General features: G+C 45.7%; 1 protein-coding gene across 4 annotated transcripts in view; it reads right to left on the reverse strand.

Annotated features, from left to right (window-relative positions):
- LOC137424766 (BAI1-associated protein 3) overlaps nt 1-27,813 on the reverse strand; it is a 180,441-nt gene that overhangs the window by 51,568 nt on the left and 101,060 nt on the right. For all 4 annotated transcript variants that reach the window (XR_013623070.1, XM_078775902.1, XM_078775904.1 and 1 more), the window contains exons 23-25: nt 26,149-26,217; nt 18,575-18,654; nt 16,912-17,011 (exon numbers count right to left, since the gene is read on the reverse strand). Coding sequence is in view for 3 of the 4 variants with exons in the window: in XM_078775902.1 (XP_078632028.1) it covers nt 16,912-17,011; nt 18,575-18,654; nt 26,149-26,217 (249 nt within the window). In the remaining variant the exon portion in view is untranslated. The remainder of the gene's footprint in view (nt 1-16,911; nt 17,012-18,574; nt 18,655-26,148; nt 26,218-27,813) is intronic.

The raw sequence follows: 27,813 nt of genomic DNA on the forward strand, positions 1-27,813 counted from the left end.
GTGGAAAGTAGTTTTCAACACAAGCACAAGTGTGGAAAGTGGTTTTCAACACTAGCACAAGTGTGGAAAGTGGTTTTCAACACAAGCACAAGTGTGGAAAATGGTTTTCAACATCAGCACAAGTGCGGAAAGTTCTTCCGCAACACCAGCTCAACTGCGGAAATTGGTTTTCAACGCCAGCATAAGTGTGGAAAGTGGTTTTTTACCAATGAGACAAGTGCGGAAAGTGGTCACGCAACACCAACACAGGAGCAAAAAGTTATTCTGCAACACTGGGTCAAGTGCGGAAAGGGTTTTTAAACAATAACATAAGGGCGAAAAGTGGTTTTGCAACACTAGCGCAAGTGTGGAGAGTGGTTTTCAATGCCTGCACGAGTGTGGAAAGTGGTTTTGCAAACTAAGAGGAGTGCAAAAAGTGGTTTTGCAACACTAAGAGGAGTGCCAGAAGTGGTTCTGCAACACTAGCGCAAGAGCGAAAAGTGGTTTTCAACACTAACACAAGTGCGAAAAGTGATTTTAAACACTAAGAGGAGTGCGAAAAGTGGTTTTGCAACACCAGCCCAAGTGCGAAAAGTGGTTTTCAACGCCAACACAAGTGCGAAAAGTGGTTTTCAACATCAGCACAAGTGCAGAAAGTTCTGCTGCAACATGAGCTCAACTGCGGAAATTGGTTTTCAATGCCAGCACAAGTGCGGAAAGTGGTTTTACCAATAAAAGAAGTGCGGAAAGTGGTCACGCAACAATAACACAAGAGCAAAACGTTATTCTTCAACACTAGTCCAAGTGCGGAAAGTGGTTTTTAAAGCCAGCACAAGTGTGGCGAGTGTTTTTCAACACGAGCGCAACGGTGGAAAGTGGTTTTCAACACTAGCACGAGTGCGGAAAGTGGTTTTCAGCACCAGCGCAATTGCGGGAAATGGTTTTCAAAGCCAGCACAAGTGCGGAAAGTGGTCACGCAACAATAACACAAGAGCAAAAAGTTATTCTTCAACACTAGCCCAAGTGCGGAAAGTGGTTTTCAAAGCCAGCACAAGTGCGGAAAGTTCTTCTGCAACACCAGCTCAACTGCGGAAATTGGTTTTCAACATCAGGACAAGTGCGGAAAGTTATTCTGCAACACTAGCTCAACTGCGGAAATTGGTTTTCAACGCCAGCACAAGTGCGGAAAGTGTTTTGTTTTTTTTACCAATAAGAGAAGTGCGGAAAGTGTTTTTCAACACTAACACAAGTGCGAAAAGTGGTTCTGCAACACTAAGTCAAGTGCGAAAAGTGGTTTTCAAAGCCAGCACAACTGCGGAAAGTGGTTTTCAACACTGGCACGAGTGCGGAAAGTGGTTTTCAACAATAACACAAGTGCAGAAAGTGGTTTTGCAACACCAGCTCAAGTGCGGAGAGTGGATTTGTAACACCAGCGCAAGCGCGGAAAATGGTTTTCAACACTAGCACAAGTGCGGAAAGTGGTTTTGCAACGAAAACACAAGTGCTAAAAGTGGTTTTGAACACGAACAGGAGCATGAAAATTGGTTTTCAATACCAGCACAAGTGCGGAAAGTGTTTTTCAAAGCTTGCAGAAGTGCAGAAAGTGTTTTTCAACACTAGCACAAGTGTGGAAAATGGTTTTCAACACGAGCACGAGTGCACACAGTGGTTTTCTACACCAGCACAACTGCGGAAAGTGGTTTTTGCAACAATAACACAAGTGCAAAAAGTGGTGTGGAAACACCAACAAAAGTGTGAAAAGTGTTTTTCAACACGAGCACAAGTGTAGAAAGTGGTTTTCAACACTAGCACAAGTGCGGAAAGTGTTTTTATCACGAAGAGGAGTGCAAAAACTCGTTTTACAACAATTGTGCAAGTGCGGAAAGTGGTTTTCAACGCCAGCACAAGTGCGGAAAGTTATTCTGCAACACGAGCTCAAGTGCGGAAAGTGGTTTTCACCACTAACATAAGTGCGGAACGTGGTTTTGCAACATTAACACAAGTGCTAAAAGTGGTTTTGAACACTAACAGGAGCATGAAAATTGGTTTTCAACACGAGCACGAGGGTGCAAAGCGGTTATTCAACACGAGCACAAGAGCAAAAAGTCCTTCTCAACACCAGCTCAAGTGCGAAAAGTGTTTTTCAACACTAAGAGGAGTGCGAAAAGTGGTTCTGCAACACTCGCTCAAGTGCGAAAAGTGCTTTTCAAAGCCAGCACAAGTGTGGAAGTGGTTTTCAGCACTAGCACATGTGTGGAAAGTGGTTTTGCAACACCAACGCAAGTGCAAAAAGTGGTTTTGCAACACTTGGTTTCAGCAAGAGTGTGGAAAGTGGTTTTGAAACACGAACACAAGTGCGAAAAGTGGTTTTCAACATCAGCACAAGTGCGGAAAGTTCTTCAGCAACACGAGCACAAGTGCGGAAAGTGGTTTTCAACGCCAGCACAAGTGCGGAAAGTTCTTCAGCAACACGAGCACAAGTGTGGAAAGAGTTTTTACCACTAAGAGGAGTGCGGAAAGTGGTTTTGCAACACCAGCCCAAGTGCGGAAAGTGGTTTTCAACGCCAGCACAAGTACAGAAAGTTCTTCTGCAACTCTAGCTCAAGTGCGGAAAGTGTTTTTCAACGCCAGCACAAGTGCGGACAGTGCTTTTACCACGAAGAGATTTGTGGAAAGTGGTCTTGAAACACCAACACAAGTGCGAAAAGTGGTTTTCAACACTAACGCAAGTGCGAAAAGTGGTTTTCAACACTAACACAAGTGCGAAAAGTGGTTTTCAACACTAACACAAGTGCGAAAAGTGGTTTTCAACACAGCACAAGTGCGGAAAGTTTTTCTGCGACACTAGCTCAACTGCGGAAATTGGTTTTCAACGCCAGCACAAGTACGGAAAGTGGTTTTATCAATAAGAGAATTGCGGAAAGTGTTTTTCAGCACTAACACAAGAGCAATGAGTTATTCTGCAACACCAGCCCAAGTGCGGAAAGTGGTTTTCAAAGCCAGCACAAGTGCGAAAAGTGGTTTTGAACACTAACAGGAGCATGAAAATTTGTTTTCAACACCAGCACAAGAGCAAAAAGTGTTTTTCCACACTAAGAGGATTGCGAAAAGTGGTTCTGCAACACCCGCTCAAGTGCGAAAAGTGGTTTTCAAAGCCAGCACAAGTGCGGAAAGTGGTTTTCAGCACGAGCACAAGTGTGGAAAGTGGTTTTGCAACACCAGCGCAAATGCGGGAAATGGTTTTCAAAGCCAGCACAAGTGCGGAAAGTGTTTTTTGCAACAATAACACAAGTGCAAAGAGTGGTTTTGCAACACGAGCTCAATTGCGGAAAGTGGTTTTCAATGCCAGCACAAGTGCGGAAAGTGGTTTTACCAATAAGAGAAGTGCAGAAAGTGGTCATGCAACACTAACGCAAGAGCAAAAAGTTATTCTGCAACACTAGGTCAAATGCGGAAAATGGTTTTCAACACTAACACAAGTGCGAAAAGTGTTTTTAAACACTAAGAGGAGTGCGAAAAGTGGTTCTGCAACACTAGGTCAAGTGCGAAAAGTGGTTTTCAAAGCCAGCACAAGTGCGAAAATTGTTTTTCAACACCAGCACAACTGTGGAAAGTGGTTTTCAACAACAGCACGAGTGCAGAAAGTGGTTTTCAGCACGAGCGCAAGTGCGGGAAATGGTTTTCAAAGCCAGCACAAGTGCAGAAAGTGGTTTATGCAACAATAACACAAGTGCAAAAAGTGGTTTTGCAACACTAGCTCAAGTGTGGAAAGTGGTTTTCAACACTGGCACAGTGCGGAGAGTGGTTTTGTAACACCAGCGTAAGCACGGAAAATGGTTGTCAATGCCAGCATGTGTGCGGAAAGTGCTTTTACCAATAAGAGAAGTGCGGGAAAGTGGTCACGCAACACTAACACAAGAGCAAAAAGTTCCTCTGCAACACTAGCTCAAGTGCGGAAAGTGGTTTGTTGTGCCAGCATACATGCGGAAAGTGGTTTTGTAACACTAACACAAGTGCGAAAAGTGTTTTTCAACACTAAGAGGAGTGCGAAAAGTGGTTCTGCAACATTAGCTAAAGTGTGGAAAGTGGTTTTGAAACACTAACACAAGTGCGAAAAGTGGTGTTCAACGTCAGTACAAGTGTGGAAAGTGGTTTACAACACAAGCACAAGTGTGGAAAGAGTTCTTCTGCAACATTAGCACAAGTGTGGAAAGAGATTTTACCACTAAGAGGAGTGCGGAAAGTGGTCTTGCAACACTAACACAGGAGTATAAAGTCGTTTTCAACACTAATACAAGTGCGAAGTGTTTTCAAACACCAAGAGGAATGCGAAAAGTGGTTCTGCAACACTAGCGCAAGTGCGAAAAGTGGTTTTCAACGCCAGCAGAAGTGCGGGAAGTGGTTTTGTAACACGAACACAAGTGTGAAAAGTGGTTTTCAACACTAGCACAAGTGTGAAAAGTGGTTTTCAACGCCAGCACAAGTGCGGAAAGTGGTTTTCAACACTATCACAAGTGTGGAAAGTGGTTTTCAACACTAGCACAAGTGTTGAAAGTGGTTTTCAACACGAGCACAAGTGTGGAAAGTGGTTTTCAACACTAACACAAGTGCTAAATGTGGTTTTGAACACTAACAGGAGCATGAGAATTGGTTTTCAACACTAGCACAAGAGCAAAAAGTGCTTCTCAACACCAGCCCATGTGCGAAAAGTGTTTTTCAACACGAAGAGGAGTGCGAAAAGTGGTTCTGCAACACTCGCTCAAGTGCAAACAGTGTTTTTCAAAGCCAGCACAAGTGCGGAAAGTGGTTTTTTCAACACGAACACAAGGGTGGAAAGTGGTTATCAACACTAGCACGAGTGCGGAAAGCTGTTTTGCAACAGGAGCGCAAGTGCGGAAAATGGTTTTCAAAGCCAGCATATGTGCGGAAAGTGGTTTTACCAATAAGAGAAGTGCGGAAAGTGGTCAGGCAACATGAACACAAGAGCAAAAAGTTATTCGGCAACACTAGCTCAAGTGCGGAAAGTGGTTTTGCAACACCAACACAAGTGCGAAAAGTGGTTTTCAACGCCAGCACAAGTGCGGAAAGTTCTTCAGCAACGCGAGCACAAGTGTGGAAAGAGTTTTTACCATGAAAAGAAGTGCGCAAAGTGGTGTTGAAACACTAACACATGTGCGAAAAGTGGTTTTCAACACTAACAAAAGTGCGTAAAGTGTTTTTCAACACTAAGAGGAGTGTGAATAGTGGTTCTGCAACACTAGCTCAAGGGTGGAATATGGTTTTGAAACACTAACACAAGTGCGAAAAGTGGTTTTCAGCATCAGTACAAGTGTGGAATGTGGTTTACAACACAAGCTTTTGAAACACTAACACAAGTGCGAAAAGTGGTTTTCAGCATCGGTACAAGTGTGGAAAGAGATCTTCTTCAACACGAGCACAAGTGTGGAAAGAGTTTTTACCACTGAGAGGAGTGCGGAAAGTGGTCTTGCGACACTAACACTGGAGTAAAAAGTCGTTTTCAACACTAACACAAGTGCGAAAAGTGTTTTTAAACACTAACAGGAGTGCGGAAATTTCTTCTGCAACACTAGCACAACTGCGGAAATTGGTTTTCAACATCAGGAGAAGTGCAGAAAGTTCTTCTGCAACACTAGCTCAACTGCGGAAATTGGTTTTCAACACCAGCACAAGTGCGGAAAGTGTTAGTTTTTTTTTAACCAAAAAGAGAAGTGCGGAAAGTGTTTTTCAACACTAACACAAGTGTTGAAAGTGGTTTTCAACACAAGCACAAGTGTGGAAAGTGGTTTTCAACACTAGCACAAGTGTGGAAAGTGGTTTTCAACACAAGCACAAGTGTGGAAAGTGGTTTTCAACACTAACACAAGTGCGAAATGTGGTTTTGAACACTAACAGGAGCATGAAAATAGGTTTTCAACACTAGCACAAGAGCAAAAAGTGCTTCTCAACACCAGCACAAGTGCGAAAAGTGTTTTTCAACACGAAGAGGAGTGCGAAAAGTGGTTCTGCAACACTCGCTCAAGTGCGAAAAGTGTTTTTCAAAGCCAGTGTGGAAAGAGTTTTTACCACTAAGAGGAGTGCGGAAAGTGGTCTTGCAACACTAACACAGGAGTAAAAAGTCGTTCTTAACACTAACACAAGTGCGAAAAGTGTTTTTAAAGACAAAGAGGAATGCAAAGTGGTTCGGCAACACTAGCGCAAGTGTGAAAAGTGTTTTTCAACACTAACACGAGGGCGAAAAGTGGTTTTGCAACACTAGCTCAAGCTCAGATAATGGTTTTCAACGCCAGCACATGTGTGGAAAGTAGTTTTGAAACACTAACATAAGTGCGAAAAGTGGTTTTCAATGCCAGCAGAAGTGCGGAAAGTGGTTTTCTAACACGAACACAAGTGCGAAAAGTAGTGATAAACACAAAGAGGAGTGCCAAAAGTGGTTCTGCAACACTCGCGCAAGTGCGAAAAGTGTTTTTCAACACTAACACGAGGGCGAAAAGTGGTTTTGCAACACTAGCTCAAGCTCAGATAATGGTTTTCAACGCCAGCATATGTGTGGAAAGTAGTTTTGAAACACTAACATAAGTGCGAGAAGTGGTTTTCAACGCCAGCACAAGTGCGGAAAGTGGTTTTACCAATAAGAGAAGTGCAGAAAGTGGTCACGCAACACTAACGAAAGAGCAAAAAGTTATTCTGCAACACAAGCTCAAATGCGGAAAATGGTTTTCAACACTAACACAAGTGCGAAAAGTGTTTTTAAACATGAAGAGGAGTGCGAAAAGTGGTTCTGCAACACTAGGTCAAGTGCGAAAAGTGGTTTTCAAAGCCAGCACAAGTGCGGAAATTGTTTTTCAACACCAGCACAACTGTGGAAAGTGGGTTTCAACAACAGCACGAGTGTGGAAAGTGGTTTTCAGCACAAGCGCAAGTGCGGGAAATGGTTTTCAAAGCCAGCACAAGTGCAGAAAGTGGTTCATGCAACAATAACACAAGTGCAAAAAGTGGTTTTGCAACACTAGCTCAAGTGTGGAAAGTGGTTTTGTAACACCAGCGTAAGCACGGAAAATGGTTGTCAATGCCAGCATGTGTGCGGAAAGTGTTTTGACCAATAAGAGAAGTGCGGAAAGTGGTCACGCAACACTAACACAAGAGCAAAAAGTTCTGCTGCAACACTAGCTCAAGTGCGGAAAGTGGTTTGTTGTGCCAGCATACATGCGGAAAGTGGTTTTGCAACACTAACACAAGTGCGAAAAGTGTTTTTAAACACCAAGGGGAATGCGAAAAGTGTTTCTGCAACACTAGCGCAAGTGCGAAAAGTGGTTTTCAACACTAGCACAAGTGTGGAAAGTGGTTTTCAACACTAGCACAAGTGTGGCAAGCGGTTTTCAACACTAGCACAAGTCTGGAAAGTGGTTTTCAACACGAGTTGTTTGTCTGGCTAGAGAAGCGACATGTCATTCGTGTTCTCGGAAAGGACATTTTGCAAAGGTCTGTCACTCGTCACGGGGCCGGCGAACTCGCTCAACTCTGTCTGTGATTCTCTCTCTGCCCGAGAGACGATCGGCGCCCCGCGCGGCCTTGAGTGGGATCACCCCCCCCCCGCCCCCCCCCCCCCGCGTGGACCCCACGCAGCTCATGCGACCTTGACTGGGATCAACTCGCCGGCGAGACAATCGGCGCCGCGCTCGGCTCGAACGCCCTTGACTGGGATCCTTTCATCGCCTGTGGCACGTTCGGCTTCACGATCGACGCTAGCTGACGTCGGGTCCACGTGCGTGGCTCGAGCGCCCCCTCTGGATGACTCGACGAATACCAGGCCACCTGGACTGTCCAATGCTGTTAATCCAATCATGATTGAGGGGCAGAACGCGAACGCCTTAATCGACACGGGTTCTACTGATAGCTATGTCGATTTACAACTTGTTCAGAAGCATAGCTGGCCAATTCTCGGGGCAACACACCAAATTTTTATGGCTTCCCAAGGGCTATGGCTACGCACTCGAGGGGAATGCCGGCTGAAGCTTGTGATTAATGGCCGAATGTTTCCAGATGTACACTTAATGGTCTTACCAGCGTTATGTGCAGAAGTGTTGCAAGGACACGATTTTCTCCGTCGGCATGGTCGTTTGGAAATGGAATTTGGTGGGGATGAAACTCTTGCTGTGTGTGCTCTTGCAGGGATGGAAATTCAACCACTGTCGCTGTTTCCCAATGTGATTCCTGACTGTACACCGGTTGCCGTTAAATTGCGACGCTATTCACGGGCGGACACGCAATTCATTGCTGAGGAGACTGCACGGCTATTAAAGGAGGGCATAATCGAACCTAGTCGATCGCCTTGGAGAGCCCAAGTTTTGGTGGTTCAGACCGACACTCACCGCAAACGCATGGTAATCGACTATTCGCAGACGATTAATGGGTTTACCCAATTGGATGCCTACCCAATCCCGGGATTGGATTCTCTGGTCCGACAGGTGGCACAGTATTCGGTATATAGTACTTTAGATCTCCGCAGCGCGTATCATCAGATTCCAATCTCTGATGCAGATCGCATCTACACCGGGTTTGAATCCGGACAGAGGTTGTACCAGTTCACCCGGCTGCCTTTTGGGGTCACAAATGGGGTTCCTGCTTCCAAAGGGCCATGGATGACATCATTGCTAAGGAGAGCTTAACCAATGTCTTTGTTTACTTGGATAATCTCACGGTTTGTGGGTACGATCAAGCTCATCATGGTACTAATCCGAAGCGCTTCCTCGAGGTTGCGCACAAGTACCACCTGACTATGAACGAGGCTAAATGTCACTATTCCACTCGAACGATAGATCTCTTGGGGTACACTGTGACCCAAGGCACTATCACCCCAGACAAGGAGCGACTGCAACCCTTGCTCGACATGGCCCCGCCACGTGATCGTGCTTCTTTGAAGCATGCTCTCAGGCTTTTTGCTCATTATTCAAAGTGGGTTCAAAATTTTTCTGAGAAGCTTCGTCCACTTGTGAATTGCAAAGAGTTCCCCATGAGTCACGCCGCTGAGGCCGCTTTCCATGCTTTTATGTACGACACGCGCCATGCTCAGCGCATTAAGAATGAGAAAATCACTCACTGGAGGATTGAGTTTGCCGATTTTTGTTACATTATCAGATATCGCCCTGGATGGGACAATCTTGCAGCGGATGCATTATCACAGCCAGCGGTGTGTGCAATTCTCACCTCCTTTGAGGACTTGCGCATTCTTCATGACACATTGTGCCGTCCCGGCGTGACGCGTTTAGCTCATTATGTGCGCAGTCGCAATTTGGCCTACTCCATTGAGGACATTCGTCAGCTATGTCGCACTTGTTCCGTTTGTGCTGAACTCAAACCTCGCTTATACAACCCTCGGATGGGTACGCTGGTCCAGGCTACCCGGCCGTGGGAGCGATTGGCAATGGACTTCAAAGGACCGCTGCTGCCTTTGTGTCTACCGCCTTGACCGGGAATACCGGCTTCGGGTAGTTCTCGTTATCTTCTCACGATCGTTGATGAGTTCTCCAAATTCCCTTTTGCTTTCCCGTGGGGCGATATGTCCGCTACCACGGTTATCCGGTGTCTGCAGGACTTGTTTTCTATGTTTGGGAATCCGGCCTATGTGCACACCGATCGTGGAGCCGTGTTCTTGCCCCAGGATGTGAGAACCTTCTTGCTCCAGCTCCTTGCTCTAGCTATACTACACCGTATAGGCCACAGGCGAACGGACAGGTGGAACGATTTAATGGCATTATATGGAAAGCCATTACTCTGAGCCTTAAGTCCTGCGGACTAGGACTGGACCGATGGACCTGGGTGGTACCCGGGGAACTAAGCTCGATCAGGACTTTATTGTGCACCGCTACGAATCAAACTCCCCATGACCGTATGTTTCGTTTTTCGCGTCGTTCTGGCGGCATCTGTCCTTTGCCGGGCTGGCTTGCTGAACCCGGACCGGCTTTCCTCAAACGTGCGGTTCACTCAAGTAAATATGACCCCCTCGTTGACAAGGTTCGTATCCTCCAAGCCAACCCTGAGCACGCTCGAGTGCTGCTGCCAAATGTACGTGAGTCTACAGTCTCGGTGCACCATCTTGCCCCATGCAGGGATGCTGTTGGGCCGGACTTCGGCCCGGTTAATCCGATGATAGAGGATCCACCGTCAACCCCACCACCACACGCGCCCTATCCAGATGGCTTTGTGGAGCCACCACCGTCACCGAGTTAGGCAGTTATTCCGACGCGGGGGAATTCGGTCTCGTGGTTGAAGCTCCTGACGCCTATCGGACGCGTGCCGGAAGAGAAATTCGCCGCCATGATCGTTACGGCTGGGACTGACATGGACTGCTGCTAACTGATGTTTCTATGCTGCTATAGCTTGCTAGCTTGTTCTTTGCCACTAGGGGTAGTGTAGTTTTAACGCCGGGGAGAATGAAATTAAATTGTGTCTAAGTTTGAACCCAGGTGTTATGAGGCTTCTGTCCACTGCGCAGCAGTTATAAGAACTCAGACAGACAGCGCTACGATCATTCCTGTGACATTTATTGTGTGTAATGTTGTGCATACTTAGACGGTGCGTATTACTCCTTTGTTCCAGGCTTGCTTGTGCTAGTTGCAAATCCATTACTGATTCCTATGAATGCTGAATATTGATATTTTGCTTGTTGGTTTTCTTACAGGTATTGCTAGAGATCGATTCAGAATTAAACTCACAAATCTGAGACAATGTTGTAACTCTGGTTTTTACAACACATAGCATCTCCCAGGATGGGCAAACTTGTATGTGGCCGTAAGTCGTTTACACACTTGGAACGAGTGATAACTGGCACGTGGTGTCTCCCTGGACGGACAAACTAATATGTGGCCGAAACTCGTTTTTGCACTTGGAATGAGTGATAACTGGTAAGTTGTGTCGTCCAGGATGGTCAATGGCAGATTTTCATGTGGCCAAAACTCGTTTTTGCAACCAGAACGAATAACTGGCACCTAGCATCTCCCAGGACGGGCAGGCGTGTATGTGGCCGAAACTCGTTTACACACTTGGAATAAGTGATAACTGGCACATTGTGTCTCCATAGTTGGGCAAACATATATACGAGTATGTGCCGAAACTCGTTTTTACACTGAGAACGAGTTATAACTGGCACGTGGTGTCTCCCTGGACGGACAAACTCATATGTGGATGAAACTCGTTTTTGCAATTAGAACAAGTGATAACTGGCACATGGCATCTGTCAGGTGGGGCAAACTCACATGTCTGAAACTGGGTTTGCACTGAGAACGAGTAATAACTGGCACATGGTGTCTCCCAGGATGGGCAAACTCGAAGGTGGCCAAAATTCGTTTTTGCACAGAGAGCGATTGATAACTGGCACCTTTCGTCTTCCAGAACGGGCAAAGGGCAAACTCGTATGTGGTCGAAACTCGATTTTGCAATTGTAATAAGTGATAACTGGCAAGTTGTGTTGTCCAGTATGGTCAAGGGCAAACTTTTATGTGGCAGAAAACTCGTTTTTTTCAACTAGATCGAATAACTGGCACATAGCATCTCCCAGGACGGGCAAACTTGTATGTGGCCGAAACTTGTTTACACTTTTGGAACGAGTGATAACTGGTATGTGGTGTCTCCCTGGACGGACAATCTCATATTTGGCTGAAACTCATTTTTACAATGAGAACAAATGATAACTGGCATGTTGCACTGAGACGGAGTTTCAGAACGGTCAAGGGCAAATATGTATGCGGTAAAACTCATTTTTGCACTTCGAACGAGTAATAACTGGCACATGGTGTCTGTCAGGATGGTCAATCTTGTATGTGGCCGAACTCGTTTTTACACTGAGAACGAGTGATAACTGGCACATCACTTCTCCCAGGGTGGGCAAGGGAAAACTTGTATGTGGCCGAAACTCGTTTTTGCATTTGGAACAAGTGATAACTGGAGCTTGGCTGCACCTACCATAAAAATTGTCAGAGAAAACGTTTTCTGCGTGAGAGTCCTCCCTCAAAAACCGGAAGTTGAGGGTTTATTTTAAAGTTCGGGTCACGACCCTGGGTTTGGGAGCCCTGCTCTGGAGGTTTGCATATGGTTGAAGGCCCGCAGCTCAAGGAAGGCATGGAGGTTCCCCCAAGACCATGGTGGATGGCACCCCCAGCTCTTTAGTGTTAATGCTCAGTCGTCAGGTACCAACCACCAATGGCCATGAGGTTCACGCCAATGATCCCCCAGTGCACTGATGTTTACACTGCCCTCCCAGCACACCCGCGTCAGGTCCATCTGGAACAGCACGGCAGTGTGCCCAGAATGCCCATGCCAGGTTGTTCCAGAAAAGCACGGCACACACAGAACTCTAGTGCTGAAATCAGCATCGAATTTAGTGCAACCAGTAGTTCCAGTGAAATAACAATAATGAGGCAGCCACCAATGATGAAATGCCCGCTCTTTTAATAATAATAATAATAATACATTTATTTTTTATAGTGCTTTTCAAGAAGCCCAAAGGCGCTTTGACAGAGTACAAAAAAACAAGTGCAAAAAGACAAAGATCAATAGGTAAATAATCAAAGCAAAAGGAAGGAGAAGGAGAAGAGATAGTCAGGGGTTAAATGCTGTGGGTTAAATGTTGAATGCAGTGTTGAACAGGTGGGTCTTGAGTGATGTTTTGAATGTGGTGAGTGAGGAGGAGTCTCTGATGGTGTGAGGTAGTGAGTTCCAGAGGGTGGGAGCAGCGATGGAGAAGGCCCTGTCCCCTCAGGATCTGAATTTGGTCCGGATGGGGGGGGGGGGGGGGTCAGGAGGTTGGTACCAGCAGAGCGGAGGTTGCGGGTGGGAGTGTGTCTGGAGAGGAGGTCAGCCAGGTAGGATGGGGCCAGGTTATGGAGGGCTTTGTAGGTCAAGAGGAGGATTTTGTACTGGATTCTCTGGGGGATAGGGAGCCAGTGAAGCTTATAAAGGACGGGGGTGATGTGGTCACGGGTCCGGGAATGGGTGAGTAGACGGGCAGCGGAGTTCTGAATGTATTGGAGTTTATTGGTGATTATTGAGGGTGAACCATAGAGGAGGCTGTTGCAGTAGTCCAGATGGGAGGTGATGAAGGCGTGGATGAGGGTTTCTGCAGCCGTGGAGGAGAGGGATGGACGGAGACGGGTGATGTTTTTCAGGTGAAAGAAGGCTGTCTTTGTGATCTGTTTAGTGTATTTGTCGAAGGAGAGGGTTTGGTCAAAGATGATGCCAAGATTCCGGATGTGAGGGGAGGTGGATACTGGGAAACCGTCGATGTTGAGGGCAAAGTTATGGGTGGATTTGGTGAGCGTTTTTTGGCCAATGATGATTATTTCAGATTTATCATAGTTAAGTTTGAGGAAGTTGATTGGAAGCCAGGATTTTATTTCAGTGATGCAGTTTGTCAGGATAGAGTTGGTGGCGGTGGAGATGGACTTGGTGGAGATGAAAAGCTGGATGTCATCGGCGAAGCAGTGGAATTGGAGACCATGACGGCGGATTAAGTGACCAAGGGGGGACAGGTACAGGATGAAGAGGAGGGGGCCAAGAACTGAAACTGGGGGGACACCTTGGGGGAGGGGAGCAGTGGAGGATTTGCAGTTATTGATGGAGATGAACTGGCGTCTGTCAGAGAGGTATGATTTGATCCAAGAGAGGGCAGTGCCGGTAATGTTAAAGGTGGTTTCAAGTCGGGTGAGGAGGATGGTGTGATTGATGGTGTCAAAGGCGGCGCTGAGGTCGAGGAGGATGAGAATGTTGAGGTTGCCTCCATCAGAGGAGAGGAGAAGGTTGTTGGTGATTTTGAGGAGAGCAGTTTCAGTACTGTGGTTGGAGCGGAACCGGATTGGAATGTTTCATACAGGTTATTGGCAGAGAGGTGATGTTTGAGTTGAGTGGCTACAGCGCGTTCCAAAACTTTTGACAGAAAGGGTAGGTTGGAGATGGGTCTGAAGTTGTTTAGGGTGTCAGGGTTTAGTCCAGGTTTTTTCAGAATGGGGGTAACAGCAGCAATTTTGAGGGATGGTGGGACGATGCCTGTAGACAGGGAGGAGTTTATTGTTGCAGTGATAAGTGGAGAGAGAGCAGGAAGGGAGGCCTTGACAAAGCTGGAGGGGATGGGGTCAAGAGTGCAGGTGGCAGTTTTCATTCCTATGAGGAGTTCAGAGAGGTCAGTAGGGGAGACTGGGGAGAACTGAGACAGGGGTTGGCAGGATAAGGGGGGGCAGGTGGTTTGAGGGGGAGCGGGTGCGGTGGTGGTTAAGCTGTTGTAGATGTTGTCAATTTTGCTTTGGAAGAATGAAAGGAAGGAGATGCAGTTTTCTACTGTGAATGACTGGGTGGTGGTGTTCAGGGGGCTGAGGAGTTTGTTTATTGTAGAGAAGAGTGCTTTTGGGTTTCCAGAGCCAGAGTGGATAATTTGAGAGTAGTAGGCGGAACGGGCGTGGGAGAGGGCATCTTTGTAGTGCTGTAGGTGGTCCTTGTAGGCTTGGGAGTGAATTGTGAGACCTGTTTTATTGCGGAGTCTTTCAAGTTGGCGAGCACGGGTTTTCATCAGGCGGAGTTCAGGGGTAAACCAGGGAGCAGAATGGGTGAAAGAAACTGTTTTGGTTTTTATAGGTGCAAGCTGGTCAAGGCAGGAGGAGAGAGTGTGGTTGTAGTAGTCAGTGAGGTCAGAAGGGGTGTGGAGGTCAACGAAGGGAGAAGTGGACATTTTTTCAGAGAGGGTGGATGAGAATGAGGTAGGTGAAAGAGCGTTTAGCTTACAGAAGTTGATAGTGCGATAATGCCTTGGTGTTGGGGTGGGGATGTTGATGGTCATAGTGATGGCTAAGTGGTCAGAAAGGGTGAGGTCGGAGCCAGAGAGATGGTGCAAAATTAATCCAATAGAGCAGACAAGGTCCAGAATGTGCCCACGGTTATGGGTAGGAAAGTTGACATGTTGAGTGAGGTTAAAGCAGGTGAGTAAATCAGTGAAGTCAGTGGTTATTGTGGAGTCAGTGGAGTCCATGTGGATATTGAAATCACTGAGGAGGAGGATTGAGGGGGAGAGGGAACAGAGCTGGGTCAGAAAGTAGGAGAAGTCAGACAGGAATGATGGGTGTGGTTTGGGAGGGCGGTAGACGACGGCCATGACTGACTGCGTGTGACCAGAGAGTTTAAAAGCCAGGTGTTCAAATGATGGAGCAGATGAGATGGAGATGAGGCTGGTCTTGATGTCCTGTCGGTGTATTACGGCAATTCCACAACCTCGGCCCTCCGAGCGTGGTTTATTGATGTATGAATATCCATTGGGTGTAGTGAGGTTGAGTGAGAAGTAGTCCAGAGGTTGTTGCCAGGTTTCAGTGAGACAGAGAAAGTCTAGCTTATTATCCAGAATGTAGTCGTTCAGGATGAGGCTTTTGTTGTTGAGGGACCGGGTATTGAACAGAGTGAGCTTCATGTTTGTTTGTACGGTGGGGATGAACTCAGGTGATTTAGCCAGGGTTTGCAGACAGGAGGTGCGATCGTGTGCGTTGCTGTGACCAGGTGCGCTGGGACAATGAGTGGGAGTGCGCTGAGCCGACCAGAGTATGGGAATGAAGTGACCTGTTTGTAAGTAAACAAACTTACGACCAGAGCCTCTATGAATATATCTGGGTCGTCGCAGGAGTCCGTGGTATTTGATTGCAGAGATGCATGATGGGGTAGAGTAAGTGTTGAGCAGAAGTAGCCTTGCAGCGGAGTACCTTAGAGCCATGTCAGGCAGGAGCGAAGGGGACGAGGACAAGGCCAAGGTCGAGGAGGACGAGTAGGCCTTGCCAGTGGAAGCGGCTTGCCAGAAGCGGCGAGCAAGACAGTAAAGGCCGGAGCGGCAGACAAGGCGCAGGACAGTCCGGGAGCGGGCCTGAGGCAACAGTGGAAGAGCCGGGCAGGCAAAGTCAGGAGTAGAGCCGGGACCGAGCAGCGAGCAGACCCAACGGCCAAAAAGCCACCACGACCACCAGAAAAGCAGACTATGTACAATGACCCAGTCGGAGAAGCGGCGAACAAGTAACGCCAGCGTCCTCTCCAGACCGGACCGGAAGCGGAAAGCGGATGATATCTTTTATGGCCTGGCTCGCAGCACGTAGCCTCGCCTATGGTTGGTTGCTTCTGAATTGTTTTGATCACCCCCAATTGGTTGTTTAATTTGGGGGCGTCAGTACTTTCTGATCCCATCGTTACGTCCCACTGATTGGTGGAGTTATCATTGGGGCAGAATCGTAATCTCGTGTTAATGCATTGTGATCCATTGTTTTCCCTAGGAACAGTGCTAATCTTTGGGACCGGTTTGAGGCGGTTATGACCGGCATGCCGGCAAGAGTTATTGCCGGCAAGGGTTATTGACTCAGGTGAGGGGGGACAAAGACAGCTGGGAAAACACACACGTCACTGGACGGAAACGTGGGTCTGAAAAAGAAACAATAGGTGAAGCAGACGTCTATCTATAAAATACGCAACGCATGTCTATTCACATGGAGTGCATTAAGTTTTACGAAACAAATACGTAATTTGGCACCATATTATTGACAATAAATTATTGGCGCAATATTAGTGATTATTTAATCCTTAATAAATCATTTCCGCAACAGTACAAACAAATACTGTACTGTGAGATTTATGCAATATAGCCAACCTGAGTACTTATTGTTATTATAAAGCAAATGAATGCATTTCCCAAGTTCTTTTGACAGTTTCCAGAAAACACGAATTACCTTTTCTTCTCAATGTTTGGCAATGACCCAACTTTTCCTATCGCACATTTGAGAAATCATACTGTTTTCTAATGACATAAAAAATGATGTGGCTGTGTGTAAAATTTACTTATACATACAAAAGAAAGGGAGCTATTTAGATATGAAATGTGTTGTAAAATAGGGACAAACATACGTTCAAGCAATGTGCACAGCAATCAGGATTGCCGACCAGCTCTTCTGACATGCAAGATCTAAGGACCCTTAGGGTGATGGACCAGAGTTCAAAAAGGACCCTGCCAAAACATGCAAATACAACCGAGAAAGTCAGTTTGTAATCCATTTACCTGAGTGGGGTGATTATACTGTGTACAATTTATCTTTAAAAACACATTGATTCAGGTGAGGGGGGGACAAAGACAGCTGGGAAAACACACACGTCACTGGACGGAAAAGTGGGTCTGAAAAAAGAAACAATAGGTGGTTACGAGTACACACACACACACACACACACACACACCTTTTTGTTACTAGTGGGCTTGTTGGTCAGTTGTACCAAATTTCCATTGGCCTTCACGGCCTTGTAGCATACCTGCCTGCCGGACTCTGGGGGGTATTTTGGGTCCCCTGGGTCTTTTGGGTCATCTGGGTATTTTGGGTCATCTGGGTCTTTTTAGTCTTCGAGGTATTTTGGGTCATCTGAGTCTTTTGGGTCCTCTGGGTGTTTAGGGGCCTTTGGGGTCTTTTGGGTCATCTGCATCTTTTGGGACCTCGAGAAGTCTTTTTGGGCCTCTGGGTCTTTTGGGCCATCTGGGTCTTTTGGCCTTTGGGGTATTTTTGGGTCGTCTGAGTCTTTTGGGTCCTTGGAGTCTTTTGGGTTGTCTGGGTGCTTAGGGGCCTTCAGGGTCTTTTAGATCATCTGGGTCTTTTTGGTCCTCGGGGACTTTTGGATCCTTTGGGACTTTAAATCCTCTTTGTCTTTAGGGGCCTTTGGGGTCTTCAAAGGTCGAAGGGGTCTCAGCAGCCTAAAGGGTTAAAAGGTACATTTCCATAGTACGTAATTAATTAATAGATGTATGTAATTAATAGACACAAAAACTATGCCACACACACACACGCACACACACACACTCATCCATTTATAGTAGATGTGTAGGTGGAAACTTGTCAGGTAATCTCATTTGACATGACTGTTACCTTGGGTCCAAGATCAACTCCAATTATTGAGGTGGATTTGTCTGTCAGTGCTTCTGTTGCAGGTGGCATTTTGGAGCTTGTTGGAGATTTGTGGATTATTTATTCACTATGTGAGTTTAGAATTTCTAAGTTTTTGAGTTTGGAGTTATTGGACTCTGAAATGGATGGTGTTGCATCATCCTCTGCTTCTTGAACTCTTTGATGCTCTTTGTGTTTAATCTGTTTCTTCTACTATTCTACTGGAACTGCTTATTCTTGTGCTAGAGGTTCTTGCTCAAGTTTTAGCAGAATCAAGAGTGAGTTCTTCTAACTTGACACGTGTCCGCAGGAGAAGAGCCAGAGGAATGGAGAGCCTCTTGGGCCGACGGTTTTTCGTTTTGTTGCTTCAGGCTGAGTGCAACCCATTGATGTGCCATGGATGAACGCTGGACAGTTTGAAATAACAGAGGACTTTGAAATATAACATTGTAATTGTTTTAATTGGTACATTTAAACACAAATAAAGTTGAATTTTAAGCTTAAGACCTGACCTGATGCAAGACATTGTCAACGTGGAATAAAGTTAAACTGCAGTGTTGCAATGATAAGGTAATCTATCATTCGAGTAATAACACGAGAAACCATTGGGAGATGATGTGAGTGCATTACGATGCTCATCTTGCCTTTTAAAATGTTCTTGTGACAGCAGTCTGTGCAGAACCGCAAGATTCGATTCGATGAATTGCATGAGTGGTGAAATGGCCTGAAAAAAGGAAATACTTTTGAGAACATTTTCTTCGATAATAAACATTAAGTTAATAATGATGGCTAACCATGTTAACAGTTGAGATTTAAAAAAAATCCATCAAATCTGCCTTTAACCATCTGAAGGCTTCAAATATCTCAAAGCAGTATTCATTTGGGTTCTAAGATTCTACCTCTGGAGCCATCAGCTCTTTAAATGACACGCAAGTTATGAACTTTTGGTTGTTCACTTGTATCACATTGCTTATCATTTTTCTGGTAAAACATATAGGTATAGAAATACCAAGAAATCTTTTGATCTCAAAACCACATTTCCTGAGAATGAAGCAATAATAACAAACTTGACTTCACTGTTCCAATACCTATGGAGGGCACTGTATAGCAGGACATTTCAAAAAGATGTGGACGGATTATGACAAAACTTGGTGGATGAGTTGGTTAGGTGACAAGAACACGCCTATTAGATTTTGGTTCAGGTCCGAATCCAGATCCGGCCTATCAGTGGGATACAAAACAAACTGTTCAGCCTGGAGGAGGTATGCGCTCTACCGAGTGACGTTCTAGCTGGTACCATTTGTTCTTATCGACAAAAATGCTCAACCTCAAGATAATCAGCAGCACGTTGAGAGAAAATATTTTCCTTAAAAGTTGACGGTCATGCTGAGTCCCCTTCAAATCCAATAGGTGACTCAAATGATGTATGGATGCTAAATGAGGCATTCTAGGCATGCGCTGTGTGTGTGCGTTTACACTGACTTGCTTCTGCACACAGGGCACGTTTAACCTGCCGTTGATAGCACAAAATCTGTGATTCAAACCATCTTTTAAACATATTTTTCAGTATTTCGACGACAGAGTGGCAATTTCAAAATGGGTAACCATAATGTTCTGTTTCTGAATGCAAATGTGACTCGTGGAAATATAGTAAATACAAGAAATATCCCTAGATGAGAGGTGTCTGTCTTCACGGAAGGGATGGTGTTAAATGGGTGATGAGCTTCTTTCCGCTAGGTGTAGCGCTTTGCATCCAGGCCGAATTGTTAAATTTTCATCTCATCAGTCTCCAGAATTTTGCCTCATGCTCTGAGTCTTTCACATGCCTTTTTTCAAACTCTAGACTTGCTGTCATGTGCCTTTTTCTCAGGGGTGGCTTCCATCTGGCCACTCCCCATAGAGCCTCCATTTGTGAAGTGTTGCAGAGACTCTTGTCCTCTGTCAGGTTCTCCCATCTCTGCCAAGGAACTCTGTAGTTCTATCAGAGTGGTCATTGGATTCTTGGTCACCTCCATGGGTGAGGTCCTTCTTGCCCGGTTGCTCAGTTTGGTCAGACAGCCAGCTCTAGGAAGAGTCAGGGTAGTTCCATATTATTTCAATTTCCTAAGGATGGAGATCAATGTGCTCTTGGGAGCTTTCAACACTAGAAATTGTTTTGTACCCTACTCCAGATCTTTGTCTACTCACAATTCTATCTCAGAGTTCTACGCTCTATCTCAGCTCTGACATACACTGTCTACAGTGGGACTAATTTACGTAGAAAGGTGTGTTTCTTTCTAAATCATGTCCAATCAATTGAATTGGCCTCAGGTGGACTCTAATCAGGTTGTAGAGACATCTCAAGGATGATCAAAGGATATTGGATGCACCTGAGCTCAATTTGGAGTGGCATAGCAAAGGGGTTGAATACTTATTGACGAAAGACATTTCACCTTTTCAGTGTTAATAATTTTGTAAAAATTTATATTTAAAAAATTCCACTTTGATATTATGTGTAGATCAGTGACAAAAATCTCAATCTCATCCGCCATTTAAAATTCAGGCTGTAACAAAACAAAATGTGAAAAAGTCAAGGGGTGTGACTACTTTCTGAAGGCGCTGTAATTTATGTTGTTGCCCTGTAACCAAACAAATATATGCATATTTATAACGGCACTCACAGCCCACACAACTCCCACTCCCACCAATCCCCCTCCTCACAAACATTATCAATAGTAAAATAATCATTTCAAACTTACCCTGTGCATGGACAAGCCCCAAATATGAACTTTCCATCGGTGTGAAGAAGCATGAAGATTTGGGTAAAATGCACCTGTCTATGAACTTTCGGGCCTTTCACGGGCCTATATTGTCTGGAGCTTTTCTAGTACGGGCTGCAAGGTATCAGCATTTTGGACGAGTTGATCAGAAAGTTCTCCAAAAACAAACTTGCGGGCCTTTCATTAGGTCATATCATCAGGATCTTTAGCAGTACGTACTGCAAGATATAAATTTATTGGACGTGTTGATGAGAAAGCTCTTCACGTCTTTCATTGTGCAGAGGCACACCACTTTCTCGTGGTTACATTTTAAGTGTTTTCAGCTTCTTTAAAAACTTTGTGAGCCGTTTCATGGTACAATCCTTATGTGGCAGGCATGATGTATTTCCAGGTCGCCCCCGATGGGCTTCATTACTAAGGGTTTCGGCGTATACTTGCAGAGCAATCTAGGGCAGATTACATCATTTTGAAAGTTGCGTATTATAATTTGACTCATAATTACAATCAGACAGAAGGTAAACTGGCAACGGACTGACAGATTGGTAATTAGGTCAGATTTGGAGAAAACAATCGAGGGAAAGAATGAACAGCAAAAGAGGAGAGAGGTTTCTCTTCCGCTTCCGGTCCACTGAGCTTGCTTCGTTCTCTCCACGGCATCGAAGTTTGAGTATTTTCCCATTCTTGTCTTTGTCAAATTTCCACTTGTTATTTTATTGCGTATGTGTTATTGTGTGTTTCTATTTAGTTTTGGTTTTGTAATTATTGCAAACTTGTGTGTAATTAGCCGTTTTTGTTCGCACCTCATGCGCGGCCTAGTCTCTCTAGGCTCCCTCCCCCCATCGGCATATTGTGAATATAAGTTTTTTCCCTCACTGTATTTGCTTGTTTCTTTGATTTTCTTTTCTCCCCCTACCTCCCACTCCTCCCAATCTTACCCTTTGTCTAACATTTTAAATAGAATTTTTTTTTTTAACTTTATTAATTCTCTCTCCTCGTGGACACGTGCTTGTTCTCTCGCGCCCTCGTCTCATCTTGTGCCCTGCCCCCTTGTCTCGCCTTGTGCCCCACCCCCTTGTCACGCATTGTGCTCCGCCCCCTTTATCTCCTTCTTCAGCTTTTCAAACTCGAGTTTCCTCCATACTCACTCAACCCTTTCTCCTTCTTTCTCAAATCCACGTCCTCACTTAGGGACTTTTCCCAGATTGTTTTTCACAGTTTTCTTTAAATATCATTTAAATATGTTTAAACTTTCCCCTGCAGTGTTTTATTCAGTGGTTTCTTACAACACGCTGTTTTTCTTCCATTTTAAAAGGCTCTTTTCAATTTCCTCAATTCATTCCACTTTAAAAAAACCAAATTCAATCTCTTACAGTTCTTCCTCCCTACATTCTCAAAACTCACCTTCATTCCACCCCTCTATCGTTTTCAAACAGATCTCTGACTTGAAAATCACAATAAATCCAGTTTGTAATAAATGTTCATTTTTCATGAATCATCCACATTCTAAACTCCCCCCTCACACCTCCCCTCCTACACTCCTTCCTCACCCCTCCCTTTCACTTCTCCCCCTCACCCCTCCCCTTCAAATCTCCCCCCTTGCCCCTCCCCTTCAAATCTCTGCCCTCTCGCCTCCCCTTCAAAACTCCCCGCCAACCCTTCCCCTTCAAATCTCCCCCCCCCCTACCAACTTTCTCCAATTCTCCCCCCTCCTCCTCAAAGCTCCCTCCTCCCCACTATGTCTCCCTTCTATCTCATACCTCCACCTCCTCCAACCTTGACCTCCAACCTCCTCTGCCCCCCCCCCCCCCCTCAAACAACCCCTCACTGTGCCTAATCCCATCACCATCAAACCTTTTGTCCTCCTCGTCCTTCCCTTTCTCCAAACTCTTCTGCAATCTCTGACACTATCAAGAGCTCTCCCTACCTCCTCCTCTTCCTTATCTTACCCTACCCCTCCCTTCCCCTGTCCTGCACCCGATGCTCCCCTTCCCTCTTCCTTAACAGTATGGACCTCAAACATCCGGGGCCTTCGCTCAAACCCGATGGATCTCTCCATGCAGGTTGCTTCTGACAAACCAGACGTAATCTGCTTAACAGAAACTTTCCTCCTTCCAGATGTCTCTGATTCCTTAATATCTCTTCCTGGTTACTCCCTCCTCTGGTATGATAGACCTGAGCCTCGTACTGGTGGTGGGGTTGCTATCTTTATCAAAAACTCTCTTCCTCACTATCCTTGCACTGCCCTCTCTCCATCCACCCCCAGGAGTACCTCTGGCTACAGCTTCCTTTCTGCTCCCACCTTTTGTTCATATGTTTTGTACCGACCTCCAAACAGTGACAACTCCATTTACATTTCGCTATCTGACAACATGGACCAACGTCTATCCACTCATCCCAACTCTGTCTTCCTCATACGTATGTGGTGACTTCAACTGTCATCATGCCAGCTGGCTGGGTGTGGATACCTCTCTCACCAGCCATGGCATCTCAGCAAAGGACTTCTGTGACTCATTGGGACTGACACAATTTGTCAATTTCCCGACCCGGATCTCAGTCAACGGAGCATCTTCTCCTCTGGATTTGGTTATGACTAACTTCCCTGCAAATGTCTGCTGCTCTTCTTCTGCTCCAATCGGTTCATCTGATCATTTGCTTGTTCAAGTGGATATCTCTCTGGCCATTCTCAGAGAGCCTCCTCAGCATCGACGAGTCTGGCATTTCACTCAGGTCGACTGGCAAGGTCTTCAAGAAGCCATCAATCATCTGGACTGGTCTCGAATCTCTACTGCCTCTGACATCAACTCTTCCTGGGAATTCTTCCAAAGTAAACTGCTCTCTCTCATGCACAGATTTATCCCATCTCGTCATCAGTTGTCATACCCTTCCTCCCATCCATGGTACACTGAATATTGTGGTGAGGCAGTTGCCCTTAAACAACTTGCCTTTGCCTCTTGGAATGCTAATCCAACTGAAGGCAATCTCAGCTCCTTCCATCAAGCTCGGAACAAGTGTGTGTCTACCCTCAGGAGAGCCAGGAAGCAGTATCTCTCTACTCTCAAGACTTAACTCTCAAACCTGTCTCCTTCCTCCAAATCCTCGTGGCGTCTGGTCAAATCTGTTTCTGGTTTTTGTTCCCCTTCCATCGCCTCCCTTACCTCAAATGGCTACACAGTTTTTTTTCTTTTAGTTTTTTTTTTTTTGCATACAAGATCGCGGCTCGTGAAAGAGCTAACATTAATCTCACAAAATTCAAACCGACACATAAAGCATATAATAAGGGGAGCGTAAGACAGGATGGGAGAGAGGGGGAAGGACACAAACCCCATATTTGGGAGCAGGGACATCGAGAGATCTGTGGGAGGGAGATGGCTTGGGGGGAGGTGGGAGAGGTATAAAACATATGGACACTGCAAGGACTTCCTGGAAAGAAGTTGGAATTTCAAAAAAGTGGATCTGGGGTGAATTAGCGGGGGTAGAAAAGATCAAGGTTTTGGATGGAGGAAGATAAGAGATGGTGGTGAACAGCTGCTTTAAAGACCTGGAGGGAGGAGTGGGATTGAAGGGAGTGTGAGAGTTTGTTCCAGAGGTGGGAGAAAAGAGGAACGAAAGAGTGAAGGTGAGCAGAGAGCCTAGATTTTGGCAGTTTAACCATAAGAGGGTTGCTGGCAGATCTTGTGCGACCTGTCGGAATATTAGGGATATACCGCACTTGACACCGCACGTGACAAAGCTGAATGCCTCAACTCTGTGTTTGCCTCAAAATCTTGTGTCCGAAACCCATCTCTCTCTGTACCCACCTTACCCAGTCGAACCCAGCTGCTCCTGGGCTCTGTGTCCTTCTCTCCTGACAAGGTGGAGAAGTTTCTGTCAAACCTCGACTCTGATTCTGCAACTGGACCAGACGGCATCAGCCCACTGGTCCTAGAATCCTGCTCTGCCGCTCTTTCACACCCTCTCTCTGTTCTCTTCATCCTCTCTTTTGTTCAAGGTCATCTGCCATCAGCTTAGAAATCAGCCAACATTACCGCTTTACACAGGAAAGGTGCAAAAACATATCCTTGCAACTACAGACCAATCAGCCTGCTCCAAATTGTCAGCAAAGTCATAGAATCCATCATTGCTTCAGATATCAAATCCTTCCTCTTCTCCAATGGCTTGATCTCTGATCATCAATTTGGTTTCATACCAGGTCACTCTACTCTGGACATGCTGCTTCTGCTGTCTCAACAATGGATGGAGGTCCTCAATGTCAAACAGGAAATTAGAGCTGTCTCCCTTGACATATTACATGCTTTCGATACGGTCTGGCACCCCGCTCTGCTCACCAAACTCTCCTCCTATGGTATCCATGGAAATCTCCATGCATAGCTTCCGGACTTCCTCTCTGGTCGGAGTCAACGTGTGGCCCTGAATGGATTTCTCTCATCTCCCCTTCCTGTTCAGGCTGGAGATCCCCAAGGCAGTGTTCTGGACCCTGTGCTTTTTCTGGTCTTCATCAATGATCTCTTTGACTCTCAGGAAAATCCTCTCTATCTCCTTGCTGATGACTCCACTCTCTGCCGCTCCATTCCTCATCACTCAGATCGGCAGTCTGCAGCCTCCTCACTCTCTGCAGACCTGGACAAAATCACAGACTGGTCCAACCAGTGGAACATGTCTTTCAATCCTGACAAATCTCACACTCTTACTATGTCTCTCCGAAAAGACCGACTGGAAAACCCTCCCATCTACTTTCTCAACAATCCTTTCCAAGAAGTTCAATCACTCAAGCTTTTGGGTCTCACTATCTGCCATGATCTTTCCTGGAAAAACCACATTTCCAAATTGGCCTCCAAAGCCAGTCACCGACTGGGCACCCTCCGTCGTGGGAAGTCCTTCCTTGGCACACCTGAGCTTCTTACCACATACAAGGCTTTCATCCACAGCTCAATTGAATACTGCTCTCCCCTCTGGGCTGCTGCTCCTGCCTCAATCCCAATCCTCCCTCCAGGTCTTTAAAACAGCTGTTCACCACCATCTTTTGTCTTCCCCCATCCAAAACCTGGATCTTTTCTTCCCCCCAATAATTCACCCCAGATCCACTTTTTTGAAATACCATCTTCTTTCCTCGAAGTCCTAGCAGTGTCCATGTGTTTTATACCTCTCCCACCCCCCCCCCTCGCTTCCCATGCCTCCTCCCCCCAAAGCCCTCTCCCACCAACAGATCTCCCGATGTCCCTGTTATCTGCTGTTGTACTTGTGTGCTTCCCTTTCTCTCCCCATCTTGTCTCCCACTCCCTTTATTGTATGTTTGGTGTGCCCGTTTTTTTTTTTGTGATTAATGTTAGCTCTTACACGAGCCTCGATCTTGTCAACAAGAAAAAAAAAGAAAAGAAAAAGAGCAAACACAACAACCTGCAGGTCGGAGGATTGAGTGAGGGTAGGGGTATTGGAGGTAGAAAAGATCATCATTCTCTTACATCATCATGAGGCGCTGCGCTGCTTGCCAAGGTCATTGCGCAAAGTAGATCTTTCAGTTCTTTTTCCATCTGGACAAAATAAATTAACAGCATTTTGCATCATGTCCTTTTTGTAGTCATTACGAACCAAGAATAAAAGTAAATACTGTAACCTTTCAACTTGTTAGTTTATAGGTCGGGAGTGCATGAAATGTAAGTTCTTGGAGATTTAAAGTCAGTTATGGTCATTAAACACTAAACAAACTACTAAACAGTTGAATGGGCAGTTTTCGTTTATTTCCTCTCTTTTTATAAAGTGACCTCAGGGTCAAGGAGGAGCTTGTACATGAATTACATACAGGATAACAATATATGTAGAGGCATTAGTGCACTTGAACATGTTAAGGTTAATCACCACTTCAATGGGTTTGTTTCAAGTAATAGTAATATCTTTAAAAATTCCAAAAAGGCAAAAAATTCCCCAAAAAAGTATTCAAATACGCCAAAAACGAAAGAAAAAAAGGAAATACAGTGCAGTACTTATTTTTCATCGAAAAATTCGACCTGTGGGCAACACACCAACGATGAGTTGCACAACTGGCTGATTTTGATTTTGAGGCTGTGTACAAAACAGAGAGGTCAACCACCAATGTTTATTCCCTATCCCGTATATCTCGTCCAATGGAAGAACCAGAACTCGACCGGCAGGAAGTCATGGTGATTGTGGATGAAGTCAAAGCAACATTCTGGCCTTGTGTGGATGTATTATTTGACGACTCTACCATTCAACAGGAGGTGTTCTCTGGCATTTTTGAGGAGTCACCAGGCCCAGGTTACATTCGTGAAGAAGTTGCCTCCTTACAGAGTAAAATACTTTACTATCTAAAGCGTCATATGGAATCTAGTCGAACTGTGAGGCAACTTCTTCACGAGTGTAACCTGGGCCTGGTGACTTCAAGAATCCAAAATCAAAAAATCCAGTCCAAAGTGGTACGGAAACTGATTGGTCACTTGGACAGATTTCAACTTGTAGTACTGTTCAGGACTATTCAGGATCCAAGGGATTACAAACAACTGGCGTTACCTCAACTGTTGCGTAAAGCCGCGTTCCAGGCAAAGCATGACCATGCGGGACATTTTGGGGATCATCGATCACCCGATCCATGAAAAGAAGCCATTACGAGTCATCAATGATGGCGGATGTTCAATATAATAGACTCTGGAGTGCAAACGATGTGTATTGGCATAGGACGCGCTTCCACCATTGCATACTCCCCTGGTATCCATGGAGTTCACTGCACCATGAGCGGCAGTCACCACAGATTTTACCCTTTTTGAGCAGACATCCACTGGGTATGTGCTTGTGCTGACTGATATGTCCACTCCTCATTGGATTATGGCAGTGCCACGAAGGACCTGCCTCAGTAATTGTTTGGTGCTCATCTGTTTGATAACCCTTGGTGGTTGAATAGGTTAATATGAGAGAGACGGTGAGGATCACGTTCACTTGCGAGTGGAGGGTGGACCCTTTTTTGGCTGCCACACGTGTGTTTGGTGTTTCTGCCTGGACTTCTGTTGTAGTTTGGAGACTCCAGGCTTTGGAGACACAGGTATCTTCAGCCCCTGGTTGTATATGTTACTCCTACTACCAAGTTCTTTCAAATACCGTTGCCCTTCCCCACCATC

Source organism: Myxine glutinosa, chromosome 4 (assembly GCF_964187855.1).
Source record: "Myxine glutinosa chromosome 4, kmMyxGlut1.1, whole genome shotgun sequence".
In the NCBI taxonomy this organism is placed as follows: Eukaryota; Metazoa; Chordata; class Myxini; order Myxiniformes; family Myxinidae; genus Myxine; species Myxine glutinosa.